General features: G+C 46.7%; 1 protein-coding gene across 2 annotated transcripts; it reads left to right on the forward strand.

The window, feature by feature from the left end:
- Nucleotides 1-612: 612 nt before the first annotated feature.
- IYD (iodotyrosine deiodinase) lies at nucleotides 613-18,250 on the forward strand. 2 transcript variants are annotated; one of them, XM_037048926.1, is made up of 5 exons: nucleotides 613-873; nucleotides 8,198-8,389; nucleotides 10,443-10,602; nucleotides 15,035-15,191; nucleotides 17,582-18,250. In XM_037048926.1, exons 1-5 carry the CDS (start codon nucleotides 690-692, stop codon nucleotides 17,762-17,764), a joined length of 876 nt encoding a protein of 291 aa, XP_036904821.1. In that variant the 5' UTR covers nucleotides 613-689; the 3' UTR covers nucleotides 17,765-18,250. The 2 variants fall into 2 exon arrangements, with proteins under 2 accessions (XP_036904821.1, XP_036904896.1); XM_037049001.1 differs by lacking the exon at nucleotides 613-873 and adding an exon at nucleotide 9,166 and having other exon boundaries at nucleotides 8,198-8,320.
- The last annotated feature ends 2,184 nt before the right edge of the window (nucleotides 18,251-20,434 follow it).

Here is a 20,434-nt window from a genome sequence, read left to right on the forward strand (position 1 = left end):
CATCTGTTCTGCCCACCCTTTTATTTCCGGCACCCAATGCAATGCCTTTCCCACTGATCTTAAGGGATATATGTTGCATGAATGGGTGGATGGAGGGATGAATGAGGATACAAATGTCACCTGACTTTTGTTCTCTGCCTTGAGCCAAGCAATACAGGATGAGTCTCTTCTCCCATTACAAGCTGCCAAATATGGTGACTGCAGGGCAGTTTCACAGTCTGTTTTCAAACACCAATTATTAGCGATCTGAATTGGTGTCTGGAAATCTGTTCTTTTAAAAACAAGTCTCCCAGGTGATTCCTAGCTGCAGGCAGGCTGAGGACACGTTGCTGCTCTCAGAGAAAATCTGGGGAGGAAGATTAAATGCCTTTTACCAGTGCTGGCAAGCTCTAGTGCACTGAAGTATTTAGTGAGATCCTGGCAATTACTGTGTAAAAACATACTGCTAGAGTACACAACGCTACAAGGTGAATGCACTGGTGCGTTGCCAAACCCAGAGCACAAACACACGCACAGAGCTGTGATCTTTGCTCCTTGGCAAGGTCCTCACAGAGTCAGAGAGTTCAGTTGGCTCCTTCCCCAGCACACCGCTCTCCCCCTCCATTCCACCTGCTGGCAGTTGGCGCGCTGTGCTCTGTCTGAACGCTGGCCCCAGTGTGGGAAGTGAGCATGCTGCTCCAGGCTGTCTGATGAGTATGTTTGCCCTGACCCCGGTCTTGGTGGCCGTTGTCTGCACTTTGATTGTGTGGCTCTATAAAAATGCTGATAGAGGCCTCCAGAGAAGGAAGGGGGAGCTGAACGCCAGGACCGAGTCTCGTCCCCGGGTGGATGAAGACTCGAGAGACAGCGCTGACCTCCACCAGGTGGAAGAAGGTAAAGACATAGGCACCGTTTGCGTTTCTGTGATGAGTGCGAGAACGGTGGGGCCTGTTGGGGGGCAGGAAACACTGCAGGTCGGTTTCCTCATCAACCTCTGCCGCACAAACAAATTCAGGAGTGACGAGGACGGGTCTTGTCTCCTGGGTGGTCAGCTTGTCGCCTGCTGGCACCAACCCCTCCTTATTCCTGGATGATTAGTAGGAAGCCGTGGAGAGCTGATATTCTCTCTGGCTCCATTCTGTTCTGGCTGTTACAACTTTTCTGAAGGGGCACGTCACAGGCTAGGATATGGTCAGGTGTTGATTCAGCACTTTGAAGTTTAAAAAGTGTCATCTATGGAGCGAGACCTTTGTGCCAGGCCCTGTGGGTTAGAGACAAGAATGGCCGGGGTCCTCTAAGTTGAGTGTCCAATTCAGTAGACACGGGAATAAATAGGCAACGGTTAGAGAGTAACAAAGAGATGTGAACCAGGTAGAGTTGACCATAATATGTTTGGAGAAGGCTTGGGGCGTGGTGGAGCACTCAGCAAAAAGACAAATGAGGCCTGGTGCACTAGTAAGACATGGAGAGCCAGGTTCAGGAGGCATCTCAGGTAAGAAGAGCAGAAAGGGCAAAAGCACAGGGACCACCCCCCTGGGAAAGATGTCGAGAAGGTGGGAGGACTGATTAGACCAGGGGAAGGGGTAAAATGAAGCAGGGTAGCGAGGTGGGGCCAGGTCATGGCTGACGTGAGAAAAGGCGATGAACGAGGCAGGCAGGAAGGGAGAGGTTCTTGAGGGGCCCTGCGTAATCTGTGTTGGAGGTTTTGTCTGAGGTCAGTCTGTGGGACGGATTTGATTTGGAAGAGGTTCGGTGGTTCCCAGCTGGGCCAGTGGTGCTCCCACCCTCCAACAGAGGCCACCTGGAAGTGTGGCATTTGTATGCATGTATGTTCATTTGTGTATGTGTGTGCCCGTGCATGTGCTGTGAGTCAGCCTAATCTCAGGATCAGGGGTGAGGAATCCAGCTGGCAGTGAGTGCCAGGAATCAGGGATGCTGACTGCACAGGACTCAACCCATAGCCTCTTAGAAGGGCTTCCTCCTCCTCTCCTGTGTGGAAGGATGTCCCCCCACACTGGACTGCCAGTTATGCTCAACTGAGAAGCATTTGCCTTGAACAGAGGGACACCCATGACAAAGCTGGGCAGTGATTTGCTCTGGTAATGATGCCTGGATGGTAGTGGCGGTAGGAACGCAGAAGCCAGAGTGAATGAGGGTGAAGTTAAAAAGGAGAACTAGAGGGTTTGATAATAAATGAGATATTGGGAAACTAAGGAGGCTGGATGTGTCAGAAGGACACCATTATAAATGGTTCTAGGTCCAGTGTAAAGGGGAAAATGAGTCTCGTCTAGGATGTGTGAGATTTGAGAAGAGAGTGACACATTGACGCAGAACAGGAGACAAGAGTATAGATGAGGGATCCAGGCCACAGATACTGATTGGAGAGCCACCAGCATAGGGGCGAGACTTGGAACTTGGACAACTAACTTGGACAACTAAGGGGGTGTTGCTAGAGAGAAGATAGGATAGAACTTGGCCAGGGCGGGGGGCATTGCACCTGTAATTAATTAAGAGGAACTGTGGTGGGAGAAACAGGCTATGGAAAAGAAGATATAGGAAAAAGAGTGCCAGGATAAATAATAATAATATTAATCATCATCAAGTAGTACTTACTGAATTCAGTGTTACAGTGGAGTAAACTATTTAGTCTTCACAACAACACCGTGAAGTAGGCACTATTGTTAACCCCATTTTAAAGATCAAGAACCTGAGACCCAAATAGGCTAAGTCGCCCAACTAAGCAGGTAGTGGTAGAGCCAGGTCCCAGCCAGTCTGGCTCTAGAACCCATGCACTTAGCCATGTGCTAGGCTGCCTTTGCCATAGGAGAATGACCTAGAGTGGAGGAGGCAGGAGACGGCCAGCAGGCCTAGAACTTCCCTGAGGGCTTGGAGGTAATGTGCACTGAGGGAAAGCCCCTGGGTTTCAAGACATGAGGGTTTGGGGGATACAAAAGGGATTGACAAGGCTGGTGGGAAGTCAGAGACCCGGGGCTGGGCCTGAAGGTTGGCTCAGTTCTGGTTTTCTGCCTCGTTATTTATTTCTCCAAATCCTCTACCCCTTCATCCCTGTTCTTCCCACGGAGGAGTGAGTCAGACACGTAGTGAACTCCTCAGCAGCCATGGACAAGTCTGCCCTGAATGAATAGTTCACAGTCTCATGTTGAAATTTTTGTAGTTGACTTACATGAGACCGACTAGAGTCATTCAGGTGGAAGGGGAGAAGCGAGTTTAAACTCAGGCTACCCTGCCACACACGTCCCAGCACCTAACCACCGGCCAGGTGGACATGGTCTGGGAGAGAGCCCGCTGCTGGTCCTGCAGGTTTGAAAGGGGTGTCACAGGAGGAGAGGAAGGATTCCGCTACTGAAGACATAGGGGGGTGGCCTTGATGATAGCAAATAGAAGCCAGATTCAAAGAAAATCAGCAGTAAGAGACAAAACCGTTAAATAATTACGCCAGGACATTTTAGGGTGAGTGAAGGAATTATCTGATTCACAGAGAATTCCTGTTCTGCACTCAGAGACCAGCAAGTGTGTGGGCAGGTTGGCGGGGGAACTTTGAGACGTTAGAGAGGCCCTGCTTATTAGTTATCAGACACAAACCTTCTCCAGGGATCCGTCATCATCGTGTTCCATTGCTACTTTTAAGTTTCTTATTTTTCTGTAGCAAAGTTCAAAGAAGGAGAAGTTGCAATATTGGGTGGGCCAAAGAGTCCATTTGGTCTTTTCTGTACGATGGCTCTAGTAGCGCTTAGCTGTCTTTAACTTCATTCGGAATAGTTTTGTTAGGTTGTATTGTGACAGCTGCCGTATCAGTGTGTGTTAAAAAAAGACTTACCAAAGTGGGTGAATTTTTATGTAGCCATTTTAATATTGAGGATGGAAGAAAATAGGCAACATTGTGCCATGTTATGCTTTATTAATTCAAGAAAGGTAAAAACACAACTGAAATGCATAAAAGATTTGTGCAACGTGTAGGGAAGGTGCTGCGATGGGTCAAAAGTGTCAAATGTGGCAAAGCTTTGCGCTGGGGACTTCTCGCTCAGTGATGCTCCACGGTTGGGTGGACTGCATGAGGGGCTGACTGAGGGGCCACGCAGGAGCCAGAGCGATGGCCGGGGCAGTTGGGAGGGAGGCCCTGCCAGGACGCGTGCTGAGCCCCGAAGCGGCTCCCACCCCCACCTTCAGAATCCGTCTACTGTGCGAGCCACATCCCCTTCAGCCTGAAGGCCCCCAAAATGTGCAGGGAGGGAACAAGGAGGACATGACACCCCTTGGCCTGTAGTTTCATAGCTGGAAAATATTGGGCCCATTTGCCAAGATTTTGAAGTAGAGCTACAAAACATGTATCAACTTATGCAGAGATGCAGCCAAAAAAAATACCTTCACCTTAAACATTAAAGGACAGGCATGACCTAGAATTACTTGGCCATTAAACCGAATTGTGGGGCCATTTACCCTTCCTTGGCATTCAATGACAGAAGGTGAACTGCTTCGGTGTCAATAGCCAACCCTGGGTGTGGGAGCACAGGGCAGGTGTTAAAAAGCAGACGGCAGCAGCACAGCTTCGCGTTGGACATATGTGGGCTTTACAGCTTGGATGCACCCCCAGAGCAGCTTGGCTGGCCTAGCAGGGAGGCAGGCGAGCTGTGCCGTTTGCAGACGGGGCTCTTTCCTCTTGGCGAGGGCCACCTTCCTGGGGGCAGTGAGGAGGTCGGGGAAGGAGGGAGGTGGTGCCTTTTGCATTTGTGTTGCTTCACTGCCCTGCGGGGCCCTCCCAGAGCCTGGCTCTTTCCCCGGGCCCTGGGAGAGGCTCCCGAAACAGCAGCTTCCCTTCACCACCACCCCTACCCCCACCCCAGCTGCACTGCAGGAAGGCAACCCAACCCAACAGGGATTATGCCATTTCTTCACTCTGCTACAGTGGGAGCGCCTGCCCTGGACTTGAGAAGCTGCAGAAGTTGCCGAGTCATGCACTTGGGCTGCCTTTGGTTTATACAATGCTAGCTGAATGGATCTTGAGAGCTAGTTTACATTTCAGTTAAGAAAACACGGATTGATTCATTGACCTCTTCCTGACTGCAGAGGTTGCCAGACTTCAAAACAAATGGCTTAGAAAGTCTCACTGGTATGGAAAGTCTTTATCAACACATTTGAGAAAGTTCAGGCTTGGTCATCATGACATGTGGGTTTGATTCAGAATTGATTACTAGAAAGCTGAGAGGTGTTGACCACTCCCGCATCACACTTGCTTCCTTTTAACTTAGTAACCGGGCCTTCTCACGAAGTGCACACAGTCTGGGCCGTGCTAGTAAAATGTCAAAAGTAGTTCTCTCCAAGAGCTAAGAGCAAACTGTGGTACCTGCTGCTATTGTTGGGTTCTCAGTCCCTTTGAAGTTAGTCCCCCTTTCATACCAGTGCCCTTCTGCCTTCTTTCTCCCCACCCTCAGGTACCCAGGAGTGAGGTGTGTGGGAGCCAAGGTGGGGGAAGGTTCACCCTCTACCTGAATTCCACCTGGAATGTCCCAGCCCTTCAGGGCCAGGGCCTGGATCTCCTCTCTCTCCTCTCTGTTCCTATGTGCCACTCTCATCTTTAAGTGAGGGCTCCCAAGGTGACATCTCACCTCTTGGACATTCACTTTCATACCTGACATCTTTACTTGAAGGCATCTTGAACGCGACACACTGTGGATTCCTATTCCTACTTCTGCTCCCCTCCACCCCCAGTGGTTCATCCTTCATCATCTTATCTCAGTGGAAGGTTCCATTGTCTACCCAGGCACTGAAGCCAGCAGTCAGCCTCGGTTCCTCCCTCCCTCCCCCTCCCAACCAAACACCTTAGGGAGTCTTATCACTTTTATCTCCAAGATGCTTCAGGAATCTGTTCTGTACGCTCTCCTCATTCTTTCTGCTGCCAGCTGGTCCAAGATGGCATCACCCCTCAACAAGGCTAAGCAATAGTCTCTTTACGGTTTTTCTTTTTCTACGTGGTCTCCCTCCAATGTATACCCTTAAGAGCATCACTTAGATTACACCACACTTCCGCTTATCTTTGTATTTCTTCCTGTGACACTTTGGCTTTTCTACAGTCTTATTAGGAGTACATTTTCTGGGCCCACATAAGTAGGCTCTTGCCTCCTTCCCAGCCCTCATTCTCCCCTTCGTTCAGTCAGACCCAGCCATATTTAGGTCCCTCCGGCTGCTCGGACGTGCCTGAAGCAGGCCTTTCCATCCTCGGCCCTCAAACGCCGAGCCACTCATTCTGCAGGTCTCACCTGCTGTGCCACCCATTCAGAGAGTCCCTTTCAGTCTTCCCTATCTGGACCACCCTTCCTAGTCTCTGCTTCTTTACAGAGAATGAATTACTTTCATAGCTCCTGTTGCCATACAGTATACATTCTCCGATTAGTTTAAATGTTTAGGTTCTGAGTATAAAAACTGTATCTATTTGGTTCACTAATATATTATATAGTCAGTAAATGCTAAATAAAAACCTGGTTGAGTAAACTGTATATTTCTGCCTTCTAGGAAGATTTGGGGAGCTTTGCTACATTTGTGTAGTAAACATTTGTGTATAACATTTTAGTAAATGTTATATGTACATAACAATGTCATAACATTTTACTAAATGTATAGTAGTATAGTCAGTAAATGGTAAATAAAAACCTGGTTGAGTAAACTGTATATTTTTGACTTCTAGGAAGATTTGGGGAGCTTTACTACATTTGTGTAGTAAACATTTGTGTATAACATTTTACTAAATGTTATATGTACATAACAATGTCATAACATTTTACTAAATGTATAGTAGTATGTTGTGTTTACAAATACATGATCTATAACGTTGAAACTTTTTTTCCACCAAACTAGTCATACTTAATAGAGATTTTTATTCCGCTGGGTTACCCTTTCCCCCTCAAATACCATCACCACCAAAAAAATTTGCAAAATCATTCTGTTCAGGCGTCTCCTGAACAGAAGTCCGTGAGGAGAAAGTTGTTCAGTTCCACTGACAGTAGAAAGAGGTCAAGGTTAGGGCTGCCTCTCTTCCTCATGCTGTTTCTTTTATTTAATGTTTTCATGCTTGTATAATCCAGATATCAGCTGAGTTCACCCTACTGAGCAGAAATAACAAGGGGGAAACGCTGCGTCATCAGCTCCTCCATCCCACAGGTTCAGAAGGTCAATGCCCCATCAGGATTTTCGAGAACTTCCGGAAGCTGGTGCTCTTGGGGCCGATCGGGCTCTGGGCTTCGGGCCCACGGCTTCCTGACGTTTTGTCGGTGTTTTTTCTTCCCCCTTGCAGCTCCCTGCCTGGGGAAATCACCCCGCTTTTTGTTTTCTTTCCGTGATTTCTCCACTCCCCAGCCATTCGCGCAGCGTACTAGCATTCAGGACAGCAGCCCTTTCCTCCTTCCGAAGGTCTTTGATTTCTCACTTGTCCACCTGCCTTTGGGCTTTGGTTTCTTTCCCTCTTGATTCCTGGAAACATAAATGAAAATTCAAATATGTAGGAATTGCTCAACGCAGCTTCTGTGTTTATTTACCTCTGCAGGTTTGGCCTGGGAATTTCTTACTATGCTGTCAATAATACAGTGACTTTAAAAGGACTTTAAAATATTTTTTGCCAGATTTTAAATTTACTTTTTGATTTAAATTATAGTTTATTGTTTATGCTATGAAAAGTTATCCCAATTTTTTCCCCAGAAAAAATATTTTTTGCCAGATTTAAAAAACATATTCTTCACCAGATTTTAAATTTACCTTTTGATTTAAATTATATTTTATTGTTCATGCTATAAAAAGTTATCCCAATTTTTTCCCCCTTTGCCCCCTCCACCCAGACCCTCCCGCTCTCTCAGCCCTTTCTCACACCATTGTCCATGTCCATGGGTCCTGCTAAAACCATTTTATTTAGTGACCTTAGTGGTTTTCAGCTGATGAGAGATTGTTCTAAATAAGTTAGTTCACCCTTCACAAAAATTTGCATTCTTCATCTTTGTGCAGGTGATTTTTTTTCTTGATATGTAGTCAGTATAGAGTTTAAAGTATTGTCAGGATCAGAGATCGGGACTCTGTGGATTTATCATCTCATTTTTTTGTTCATGTTTTGACTCATAGCTGACATTTTTGAGTACTTTATCTCTTTTTCCCTGGTGGCCACCTTATAACCAAGACAAATCATTGAATTTGATATTTTTCTTGTTCTTATTTGCAGATGCTGATGAGTGGCAAGAGTCAGAGGAAAATATTGAACACATTCCATTCTCTCACACCCGGTATCCTGAGAAGGAAATGGTTAAGAGATCCCAGGAATTTTATGAACTTCTCAGCAAGAGACGTTCTGTGAGATTCATAAGTAATGAACACGTCCCAGTGGAGGTCATCGAGAATGTCATCAAAACAGCAGGTTTGTAATTGCACATTGGGTCTTCGCGGATGTCAGCTGCATTACTGCTATGATAACACTGGAGCACTGTTGAAGTTCAAACCCAGTGCTTAAAGCCTAGAGTGCTGAGCTTACCTGTAAAGCCTTCCCCAGGTGGTAACTGCCGGAAACATAATGATTCCCACTTTCTACAAACTTTTGACTGTTACCAACTTCTTGGGAATGAATGTGACAACAGTTTAAAACTTCTAAAAGTTGGTCAACATTATGAATTTTTATTGAAAACAAAAATTGCCGAATACACTATTATACCCTGAAAGAGAAATATCTGCTTTTTTTTCACCCCCTCAAAACACATACACACACACACACACACCCCACACACACTCACAGGGACACATTTCTCTTTTTGGAACTAAGTTTCTTATGTCGTATGCCCGTATGCTTTCATACAGTGTTCTACTGATCTTCCAAGTTTGCTTGCGTGAACTTGTGAAGTAAACCCTTTTCCATGTAAATTAATACCTCAACAGAGAAAAAAAAAACAATAGTTATGGAAAAGTAGGAGGAGAAATGAAAGCAAGCTTACCTATTTGAGAGCCTTTTCTGCTTAGAGTTTCATTCATTTTGTTTCAGTTAAGAATATAAATACTCTAAATTGGGGAGTCCTTTATCTAACTAATAGTGATTACTAAATTTCATCTACATATAATCTGTATCTACAAATGTGTGTGCACATATGATGCTTAGATACAGTTGGCATAATTGAAAACATCAGGGAACAATTTATTGCTCAGGGTAGTGACACATGTATTTATTGGATGAATAGCAGGTACAAAGTAAGCTGAAATCACTCTGTTCAGAGTCAAACTTTATGTTTCCCTTTCAACTTGCTAAAGCAATTCACAATTCAGTCATGCCCTCTCTGCTATGGGGAGTGGGGTTGGTAAACATGAGCGTCATCAAGACTGGAGGCTTGAGGCCCCTCATGCAGAGTTTATGCTATTAAATTACTCACTAGGAAGAAAGGGATAGCTGCTTCTGAAATATCCCATCAGAGAGTCACTGTAGTCTGCTGCTCGGAACAGCAGGCCATTTCTAGGACAGGGCGATGATGTCCAGATCAGAAGCTGGCCTGGGCCATGGCTGGAATCTTACAGGGAATCCACATTCCTTGGGCACCCAGATGTACAATGAAGCTTTGTCCAGGACAGTGGGGCTGACGAAGGAGGGGGTCAAGTGTTTCCAAAGCCTGTGAGAGGCGGAAGACACACTGTTGTGGGTGTTTAACACCCAGGCCCAGGAGTTCTTACGTGTCCCAACGAAACCATGAAACCCTCAGCGCCACACTCTGAGCTCTGATCAAGGCACTAAAGAATTTATAGTTTCCTTTCCATCGGAGGATTGTTTTAAAAACAGTTCAACCATTTAAATTTCTACCATATCCAATAAGCTTCATGACTTTATCTGTTTGCAAGGATATTAAACAAACGATATTTCGGAGAAGCTGGGCTGTCAGAACTTCACTGCCCTTGGTGGTTGTGGTGTAGTTGAATAGAGGCCTTCACTCCCACGTGGTCAGAGAGACAGTGATACTTCCCCATGGCCCTGCAACTGCCGGCCTCGGCCTCAGTGAGCTGGTGTGGAGCCTCCCCCAGTGATGCCTGATGAACGGGGTGGGGGTGTGGGGGATGGGGGGCAGCAACACCCTAGAGTCTACCGCCAAGCACTTTGTTTGCTAGAAGATGTAACTTCATTTGGAGCAAGTATGAACTACTCTACTGATTATTTTTTAAAAGATTTTATTTATTTACTTTTTAGAGAGAAGGAAAGGGGAGGGGAGAGAGGGATAGAAACATCAATGTGTGGTTGCCTCTTGCATGCCCCCCAGTGGTGACCTGGCCCATAACCCAGGCATATCCCTAGACTGGGAATCAAACCAGTAACCCTCTGGTTCAAAGGCCAGTGCTCAATCCACTGAGCTACACCAGCCAGGGCACTCTGTCAATTCTTAATTAACAGTTTCACATTTTCCCGCAGTTTTAATTTCTGATTTTAATTTGCTGCATGACAGGAACGGCCCCAAGCGGGGCTCACACAGAGCCCTGGACCTTTGTGGTTGTGCGGGACCCAGACATGAAGCACAAGATTCGGGAGATCATTGAGGAGGAGGAGGAAATAAACTACATGAGAAGGATGGGGCACCGATGGGTTACAGACCTGAAGAAACTGAGGTACAAAAGGGGGTGGAGCTAGGGATGTGTGGTTTGGCTTCTTAAAATGATATAACTATGGCTTCAGTTTCCTGGGATTTTTTAGGTGTTAAAATATTTGATTCCACCTCCAGGAGGAATTATAGAGGCTAAGCCAGGCCTCGCCACTGCATTGCCTTGAGCACATACCCCGTGGAGTGGTGGGGAACTCACCTGGAATCAGGTCTGGGTCAAATCTGGGATCTGGTCTTCCAATCACAAGACCTCGGGCATTTAATTACTCTTTCTAAGCATGTTAGTCTGGGTTCTCCAGAGAATCAGTGGAGAGAGAGACACACACACGGAGACAGAAAGGAACACACACACAGAGAAAGGGGTGGGGCCTTATAATGTAAGTAATTGTCTCATGCAATTAGGGAGCCTAAAACATCCCAAGATCTGCAGGCAGCAAGCTGGAGGCTGAGGAGAGTCGATGGCATAGTTGCAGTCTCCCCCCCCAAGGCCTGAGAAGCAGGAGAGTGGACAGTGTAAGTTCCAGTCCTGCCTGGAGTCCAGAGGCGGGAGGAGACTGAGGTCCTGGCTGGAAATCAGTCAGGCGAGGAGGGCTAGTTCTCCCTCGTGCCAACTCTCCGTTCTAGTCAGGCCGTCAGCGCACTGGATGGGAGCCACCCGCTCGGAAGAACTGTCTGCTTCACTCAGCCTACGGATCCAAACGTTCACCTTGTCCAGAAACGCCCTCACAGACACTCCCAGAATGATGTTTAACCAACCATCTGGTGCCCCATGGCCCAGCCAAGTTACTGCATAACATTAACCATCACACAGAGCTTAGCTCACCAAAAATCGTGATGTTAAAAAGTTGGTGTCGGGATTAAATAAGACAGAGTCTAGGAATAGCACCTCCAAAGCTACGGCTCTTGAGTTCAAATGAGTTCAAATGCGAGGTCTACCACTTAGTGACCTTCTGTGACTCAGCCTCCTGGGGTGGAAAGTGGGACAAGTCCGGTGTTTACTTTATCGAATGAGTTGGGAAGCCTGTGGAACAGCGGTGGCAGGTAGGCGGTGCCGTGTGAGTCTTTAGTGAATAAATGGGCTCTGGCCCAAGCAATAGCAAATGAAACTTGGAGAACTGATTCCACTTTTCTCCCATCTGGAGTGTAAGACTGTGAAATACTTCTCAGGATCTTGAGTAAAGTAAATTACATTTTGCTAAATTGATCGGCTCTTCCAAATGATCTTACTAATCAGGCTTTAGTTTTGGTGCACGTCTACTGAAAGTTCAGGTGCAGGACAAGGATAATACGCAACGGGCAGCAGTAACGGTGTGGCTTCCTGGTCTCCAAGGAAGGAGTGAAGTGGGATTCTGTGTAACTGGTTTCCCTCTGGTGCCTGAGTGCATGCTGGCAGGTGTGTGCAAGGTTTCATTTTTCCTAGTGGCTACAGCTAACCGTGCTTTGTCCAGCCCTCTTTCTCCATGGAAGAGCATAATATCCTTTCATAATGTCTCAGTGGATTGCATACTTTCTCAGCCACGTTGGTGATTAAAATAGTCACTTTAGATTTTTTAGATTCAGCCATGTCATTAAAGGGAAATGGTGAGGGTCCTTCTCACAAAGGCGAGTTCCTTTCCCCTCCCATCTCCTCTCAGGCTGACCACGAGGAGGGCTGGGGTCCACATATTGGTCTTGACCCTTCAGAAGGGAGGCTAGCTCAAGGCCTTTGCACTTGGAATATACAGGCCCACTGCCCAATGCCCCACTAGGAAATAAGCCTGAGGAAGGGCAATGGGGTCTCAGTCCTGGGGGCAAGGTGCGATGGTAAGAAGTGAGTTTCTTAGCTCTGCTCCCGTTTCATTTATTTGGTCCCAGAGGACAATTTTCCCCCTAAAATATTTAAACCCTATCAAAATTGATGACTTATGGAATTATAACTTATCATTGTGTTCTGGAACAAGTGCGGGTTATTAATAATGAATATAAAAATCGTACTGCCTAATTGCAGGAATAGTTGAGATGGGTAAAAGTCCAGCTGGGTTTCTGCACTTAGAAAGATGTGCTGCCCTGGCTGGTGGAGCTCAGTGGATTGAGCACAGGCCTGTGAACCAGAGGATCGAGGTTTGATTCCCAGTCAGGGCACATGCCTGGGTTGCAGACTGGTTCCCTGCAGGCCAACTCCTAGCAGGGGATGCACGAAAGGCAACCATACATTGATGTTTCTCTCCCTCTCTCCTTCCCCTCTAAAATATAAATAAATAAAATCTTAAAAAAAAAGACGTTGTGCTGTGGTACACACCGTAGCTGGGAAACGCTGCTAGCCCCTGTCCCTTCCCCCCAGGAGGGAAGAGTTAGCCGCTCTCTCATCACAGTGCTCAGAGCAGCTAACATACATCTTCCATGCCCCCAAATAACCACTACTACATGTATTTGAATTATTAGTTTACTTTTCTTCTTGTTTTGTAGGCCTCATTAAGAAACCTTTGTTGTACATCAAGATTCTCTGGAGAATCTTGAGCATTAAAGTTACAGACTTTCTTTGCAGATAATATGTACACACACACACACACACACACACACACACTCTAGGGGCCCAGGGGGCTCCAGTTTGAAACAGTCTCATACCATCAGTGTAGTGCTGATGCATGGTAGGTAATTGAATGAGTGTCCAGTGAATTGAACTACAGATGGACATGGGTCCTGACCTCCTGTTTGAATCAACTACGGAACCTATAGCTGTCATTAAAGGCCCAGTGTCCGATCTGGGTCCAACCTACCTGCCAAATTCATCCTCTGCTGCTTGCTGGTGAGAGCCCTCCACTCCAGGCAGCCGGTGCTACTTGCCCTGCCCTTAACAGGCCTGCACGTTGCTGTTTTTATTAGCTCTTACATGACGTCATAATAGATTCTTGCACAACTGAACAAATATTAGATGTTAGATACCAAGGTATGCCTAGGAAAAAAACTGCAAAAATTGTTAAAAATGACTACTTTGCATTCAAACTAGGTAAATAACTTAATTTTCATCTGTATTTATAGTGAAAAAATTATTTGTCATAAAATAACATGAGTAGTAATACTAACACTAACTAACAGACACATGGCGCTACGTACCAGGTACTATTCTAAGCACCTTATCTATTGTGACTGACTTCTGCCTCCCCACCCCTGTGCGCCAGGAGTGCACAAGAGCTCACGTACATATGAGGAAACTGAGTCATGAGATGTTAAGTACCTTGCCCAACAGGGCACAGCTAGTTGGATCCAGAGTTTATCTTTTAAAGCATTAACATTCTCCTTCTTTGTAAGAAAAAACCAATAATTATCAAATGTGGCTCAGCTTGTGGATATATAGTAAGGAAGCTTTGAATTGTAGTCTGTCGAGAAACCATGGGAAAAGCACACAGATGAAGTTAGTGAGTTTTAAAACAGTGAAGCACAGCTAAGCTAAAAATGAATGATCTCTTGCTAATTAATGGCATAATATATCCTAAGAAAATATTCCAATATATAGCATTACATGAGTATCTTTCCTTTGAATATCTGGGGTAGAATGAAGCTTTTGCCCAGATGTATGGGATAAAGTAATGAAATAGAGGAAGATATGCTTTTAACTGGTAAACAAAAATTTAAACTCAACATATATACCTCCCATCCCCACGAAAGTTTTCTTCCTTTTCTCTATAACTGGGCCAACAGTGTTACCATCTGCCCACCTGCAATTTCAGCTAAACCTCCCCATCATCTTCTTCCCTCTTGCACATTCCTGTACCGCATCCATCAGCCTCAGCCTCTATAGCTTCTGCAGGCTCTCCTTTGCCGTTGCCATGGTCTCCTGGCTGGTCCCCCCCTAAGCTCTTCCTGGAGCTGATCAGATCCTGGAGTGCTTCTGCTTAGAAGTTAACAGTTACTCTCCATTACCTACCAACTGGAGTCCAGGGCCCTGCAAAATCTCCATGTAACCTGCTGGCCCACCCATCCCCCCCCCCCCCCCTCTGTAGTCTACTGGGCTTCTGGAAGTTCTCTGCCAAGCCTCATCTGTCCTGGCCTTCAGTGTTCTGCCTCAGGGGAAACGGGGAATGTTCTTCCAATCTCCTCATTCAAAACAAACACTTCATTTGGGGACTTCTAATGCACTTGGCTTATGTTTCTTAAATAGCACTCACAAGGTTTTATTTTGCCAAAGTTGGCTTACTGCCTTCTAGGTCACAAGATCCCTCTTTGTATTCTTTAGATTTTTCAGGTGCTTTGCCACACTGGGTCCTTGCAAATGCCTGCTCACTGACTTGGATAGAAAGAGATGAGGATGGCACAAGCAAAAATCCTGCTCTTTTTCCATTTAAACATAAAAGACAAGTGAATGTGTTTTACATTCAACATAAATAAGCACAGGTTGTAAAAAGAAAACAAAAATCATTTAGAGACCATGTTCCCCAGAATATCTTTTTTTTCCCTTTCAGAACTAATTGGATTAAAGAATACTTGGACATGGCTCCTGTTTTGATTCTCATTTTCAAACAAGTACATGGCTTTGCTGCTGACGGCAGAAAAAAGGTCCACTACTACAATGAGATCAGCGTCTCCATCGCTTGCGGCATCCTCCTCGCCGCCCTGCAGGTATGGCCCCTCCCACCAGACCCAAGAGAGAGAAGGGTGCTTAGGGGTCAAATGGCGGCCTTCTTCACAAGTTGCAGCCCAGTTTCTGGTTCAGGGACACCTGGAAATTGTTTACCTAAAGTTGCATTCCTAAGTGAAAACTGACTGAAAACCTGGGCAGGTGAGTGCAATGGTTCAACAAGCTGGAATTCTTCCTGGAAATCCACCTGGAACATCGTTTCGGGGTCAGAAAAGTGGCCCTTGTGTTTGCCTTCATCCGTGATGACCTGAAGGTCAAGGGTGCTGGTAGACACACACTTTTAGAGCCTGGGAGTCCCAGGGACTGGTTTTCTAGTTGGGTTTGCTGTGGTGACTGGGTCGATGGAATGATTAAAAAGCTGTAAGGAGCACTCTATTATTGGGCTTCTCTCCTGAGAAGCTGAGTTTACATTGTATTGAAACTGGAGGGCAACCGTGTCCGGGGCTCCTGCTGCCTGTCACCACTCAGCCAAAAAGCAGAGTCAGGGATTGGAAGGTAACTGCGTTTATCAGGGGCCAGCCATCTGAGAAGGTGGCGGGTGAAAAACCATAATGTCCACCTTCCCTTGAGCTTTCAGAAACAAGTTTATCTAGGGGAAACTTGGGGACCTAGGCAGGCGAAATACCTGGAGGGAGTCCAGATGCGCTATTTCTCTTGGGAATAAGCAGGGCAGGGCGCAGGGTGGGGGTGGGGGGCGGGGGGCAGGGGCGGGTGGTGGTGGAGTCCTGCAGCTTCTTCCCGAGCTGGCTCTCTTGCTCAGGTGTGCTATCTCTCCATTTGCATCAGAATTCCTCTCTTCCCCGGACACCAGTGGTTTATGGTCAGGGAGGTTATGTGTTCTCTGGTCTGGGAGGAGAGGATATTTGATCTCAAGTGTCCCCGGTTGGGGGGGATCAGGTCTTGCAGTCCACCATCTGGCTGTAAGTTGCTCAAACTGCTTGGCTGTGTTTAATTTTTTTGTCTCAGTTTCCCCATTCCACTTGCCCAGGAATTTTCCTAGCCTCTTCCTATCCTGTTCTCAGTGTTGCATTAAAAAAAGATGCCCATGTACTTTTGGAAATTCCATCTGTGTAGTAGCTACAGCAATGCTAAACATGAAACTGAGCAGTTGGCCTATCCTTTTTACATGATTCAGTCCATTCCCTCAACAAATATTTTCTTAGTTCTTTCTGTGTGACACATCCTGGGAGGTGCCAGGAATAGCCACCAAACGAAATATACATTCTGGTGGGGCCTGGGGTCCTGGGGTGGAGAGAGACAGTAAACACATAAAACAAATAAAGCAAGACTATAAGAGTGAGTGATCATACTTTCAAGGGACAATTGATTCCCACAAATCACTTTGTGCTTCTACCTCCCTCAGTGAAAATCTGTATGCTGAAAACACCTTAATGTAATCCCAAGAATTCAGCTGTGCGATAGTTCTTGACCTTAATGACACACTCATTGTTACACAAAAGAGAAATGACTTGAAAATCTGTCTGAAAGGAGCTGAAATCTTTCTTTTCCCCTGATTCTGTACATGAATAAGTTAAAGGAATCTCTGTGCCATCAGGCACCTCCGTCTGACTTAAGGCCCCGGGAGAACTAGTCCTGGAGCAGGGTCAGTTCACAGAGCGGCCTCCAGGCCTTTGAATCAGCAGCCTTTCATCACGTTAGTGTTGGGTTTGCTGCCCTCTAGAGTCCCATGTGCATAATTCTGGTGTCATCTTGATTTGTGAGGGAGCAAAGGGTAATCTTCCAAGTCCCCATCGGGACACATGGCATAATGACAGGGTTTGCAGGACTCAAAGGCATTTCCAGAACTTTCTGGCTCAGGCTTGGTGGTACGCATCTGTTTGGCAAAGGCTGGGGATGGGGAGAGGGAAAGGTAGAGAGGGCCAGCTGACGTGGTTTTTATTAGATGTTTATTATGTGGAGGGGCTTGGAGAGAGGCTGATGAAGTATTTTCTCTACCCTCTTCCTGGCTGCTGTGTCCTATTTCACTGGACAGAGGACTCTCAGCTGGGGACGATGCTCTGTCCATGATGGGATCATAGGAGCTGCTTGTTTTTGTTGGTCCTTTGGTGTACTTGGACTCCCCAGATTTCTTTCTATGAAGTTAACCTTCCTACTTCTTAAACATCAATGAAAAAGAAGAGTGGTATTTTTCTTCTTTGGGAATCTTCCTACTGTTTGGTTAAAAGAAGGTGGGGACTGGGGAGGTGGAAGAGAGCAGGTAAGATTCAAGATATTCCTCACTGCTTTGCTGCCCGACTTCAGGGAAATGGCAGAATGGGCAGGTCTGATAGGAGCTGGAATGTCCCCAGGCTCGAAGCCGAGCTGTGGCCTTGCCTGCTGACTTCTAAATGTGTCCTTTTCTTCTTTTCAGAATGCAGGGCTGGTGACTGTCACCACCAGTCCTCTCAACTGTGGCCCCCGTCTGAGGGTGCTCCTGAGCCGCCCCTCAAATGAAAAGCTGCTGATGCTGCTCCCTGTGGGGTACCCCAGCAAAGAGGCCACCGTGCCCGACCTCAAACGGAAACCTCTGGATGAGATCCTGGTGATGGTGTAGGCAGGAGGTGCTGGCAGGCGACGTCCCTGCTCTCCTCTCCTGTTGCTCTTGGGTGGGTCTCCGAGTGGCTCTGTTCTCTGGGTGTTGGGACTCCTGGCACCCCACTTCCCGGGTGGGGGCTGTGGGGAGGGCGCTCCATGTGTCAAGAAACCCTTCCGCACTCTCCTGCACTTTGAGTCTGCCATCCCTGCTCCTGGCAGACGGCGTGATGAGATGGATATGCAGAGTGTGAGCCACAGAGGTGTTCTCTGCCATTTCTCATCCACCCTGGAAATGCAGTTTCAGTAAGAACATGCTCCTATTTTTAAGTTTTTAAAGTTGTTCTAGAAAAATCACGGGTGATCTCTTTCTTTTACTTAAAAAAATACTCATACAGAAAGCACAGGCATCAGAAAAATTCCTGTAATCCCAAGAATTCAGCTGTGTGATGGTTCTTGAACTTAAACTTAGACTAAATGGTAGTGGAACAAATACAATAAAAAATGGGGAACAGAATCCTTAGACTAATCTATGACCCTCTGCCCTCAGGATTTCTGGGGGCTTTTAGGCAAAGAATGTGCTTTTGAGATGCACTCTTTTCCTGAATTTCATGGGCATTCCGCCGGTTTTTGAATAATAATTAAAAATAATTAAACATCACACTCACAGAATGATGTACGCCCGTGTGGGTGGGATGGATGGACAACTGACTGAACAGGACGGTCAGCTGCGCCATCCAGCGGTGTGTTGGAGTCGGCTCATGCCAGCTTGTGGGAGCTGACTGTTAAATACTCAGGGATTGGTGGGCCAGCTATTAAACCACCTGTAGCTCATGAATGCCCAGGGTGGGAGCCTTCAACGTCACTGTCATTGGGCGACACTACAAGCCAGGACTTCCTTTTTCCCTTAAAGACAACTGTGTTTATCCACAGCACTAACCAAGTCTCCCTTCCTTTCTCCTCCCTCCCACAGATCACACTTGTCTCTTCCCTCTAGGTGGCAGTCTGGCTGCGCAGAGCTGATAGGGTCACGGGCACCAGGTTGGGAATGCCGGTCTTGCCTCTGCCACCCGTCTTCCCTTCCAGGGGACAATACACACAGGCACGCGCACAGCCCGGATGGTTGTTCCTCAAGCGGCCCCACCCCCCTTTACCACCTAGCACTGTCCCTTTTCATTCATCCGTATTTTTCCTCAGTTCCCTCGTGAAAATCTCTCTCGTCCCCTTTCATTCCATTTGTGAGTCACACCAGTATCATTGGTGAGAGTCAGAGCTGGTGACAAATCTGTGTCAGAGAAAAAGAAAATTTCTTTTTCCCTCTAACATATCATTAGATATTACAAGAACCTGTGCCCTCATCCTCCAAAGTCCTTTGAAGTACCCAGAAGCCTCTCTTAGAATCTCCAAAATCTTCTATACTTATCTTCGTTTTTCTTTCTTTTAACGATTTTATTTATTTTTTAGAGAGAGGGAAGGGAAGGAGAAAGAGAGGGAGAGAGACATCCATGTGTGGTTGCCCCTCACGTGCCTCCAACTGGGGACCTGGCCCACAACCCAGGCATGTGCTCTGACAGGGAATTGAACCGGTGACCCCTTGGTTGGCAGGCCCATGCTCAATCCATTGAGCCATGCCAGCCAGGGCTCTTCATTTTTCTTTACGTGTGTTTTTCCCCAAGCCTACACATTATAATAAGTACAAACTTTCTTATATTTTATTTCTATTCTTTTTATTAAAAAAAACCCACTAGTATTGTGACAGGTGTTTGTCCTGTACTCTTTTCCATAGATGAGCTTCACTTTAACTACCTGTGACTCTATTCGACCGGGGTGGGGGGGAGGGTGCCAGGCTGGTCACCTAATCACTGCCCTTCATACTGTTTTAATAGGAAAAGGATACTCTCAGTTTCTAATAGACATACTCTGGCATCACAGCACAAAACATTGAAGTTATAAACTTCTGTTTCTTATGTTTAGAAGCTATGGTATTTGAGTCCAGGGAGCTCTTGGGTAGTTTTCGGTCACCCTGCTCAGGTGGGCTTTGAATTTCACTGCTGGAGGTGGGAGGGTGGAGAGGGAATCTGGCCAGTGGTGGAGAAGCAGGGAGTCCGAGTATAGTCATTCAAGTTCAAAGCCACTGGAGAGGAAAGAAAATATCAGGATTGCACATGAGTTAGGGGCCCTTGAGGAAAAGATTGCAAGGGGCTGGCCACCCTCCAGATCACCACACCCAGAAACATAACCCTGATTTGTCACAGATGCTGAGCAAAAGTCCAAGGGCACAGATCTGGGACATGCCACAGACAGCTTCATCTCTGGGGGTGGATGGGAACCTCGGGAAACACAAGTCCAGGGTTCAGCTTGCTTGTGGGAAGCTTATCAGGCAGCGAAGGAAGGGAAGGCAGCAGAAATGAGGAACACATTTCATCCTTCCTGTTCCTGGGAGGCGGGCCTTCCTGGGAAGCCAGGAACATCCGCCCCTCCTGCCCCATCACACCCAACTCCTGTCTGCTGCTGCTTTACGACCTCGGCAGATCAGCACAGCCCCCAGCCCGGGGAGAGGTAAAGATTATTTTCTTCCTCCCCTCTGCAGCCTCAAGCTCTTCTTAACTTTCTTTTACATGTTCATTAAGTGCAGTCATGTGGTAGCTGTGTTCCAAGTAGAAAGAGTCGTCTGGCAAGCTTCTAGATCAGG

The sequence above is a fragment of the Sturnira hondurensis genome, unplaced genomic scaffold (genome assembly GCF_014824575.4).
Source record: "Sturnira hondurensis isolate 20B ecotype Veracruz unplaced genomic scaffold, ASM1482457v3 Scaffold0000167, whole genome shotgun sequence".
Taxonomy (NCBI): Eukaryota; Metazoa; Chordata; class Mammalia; order Chiroptera; family Phyllostomidae; genus Sturnira; species Sturnira hondurensis.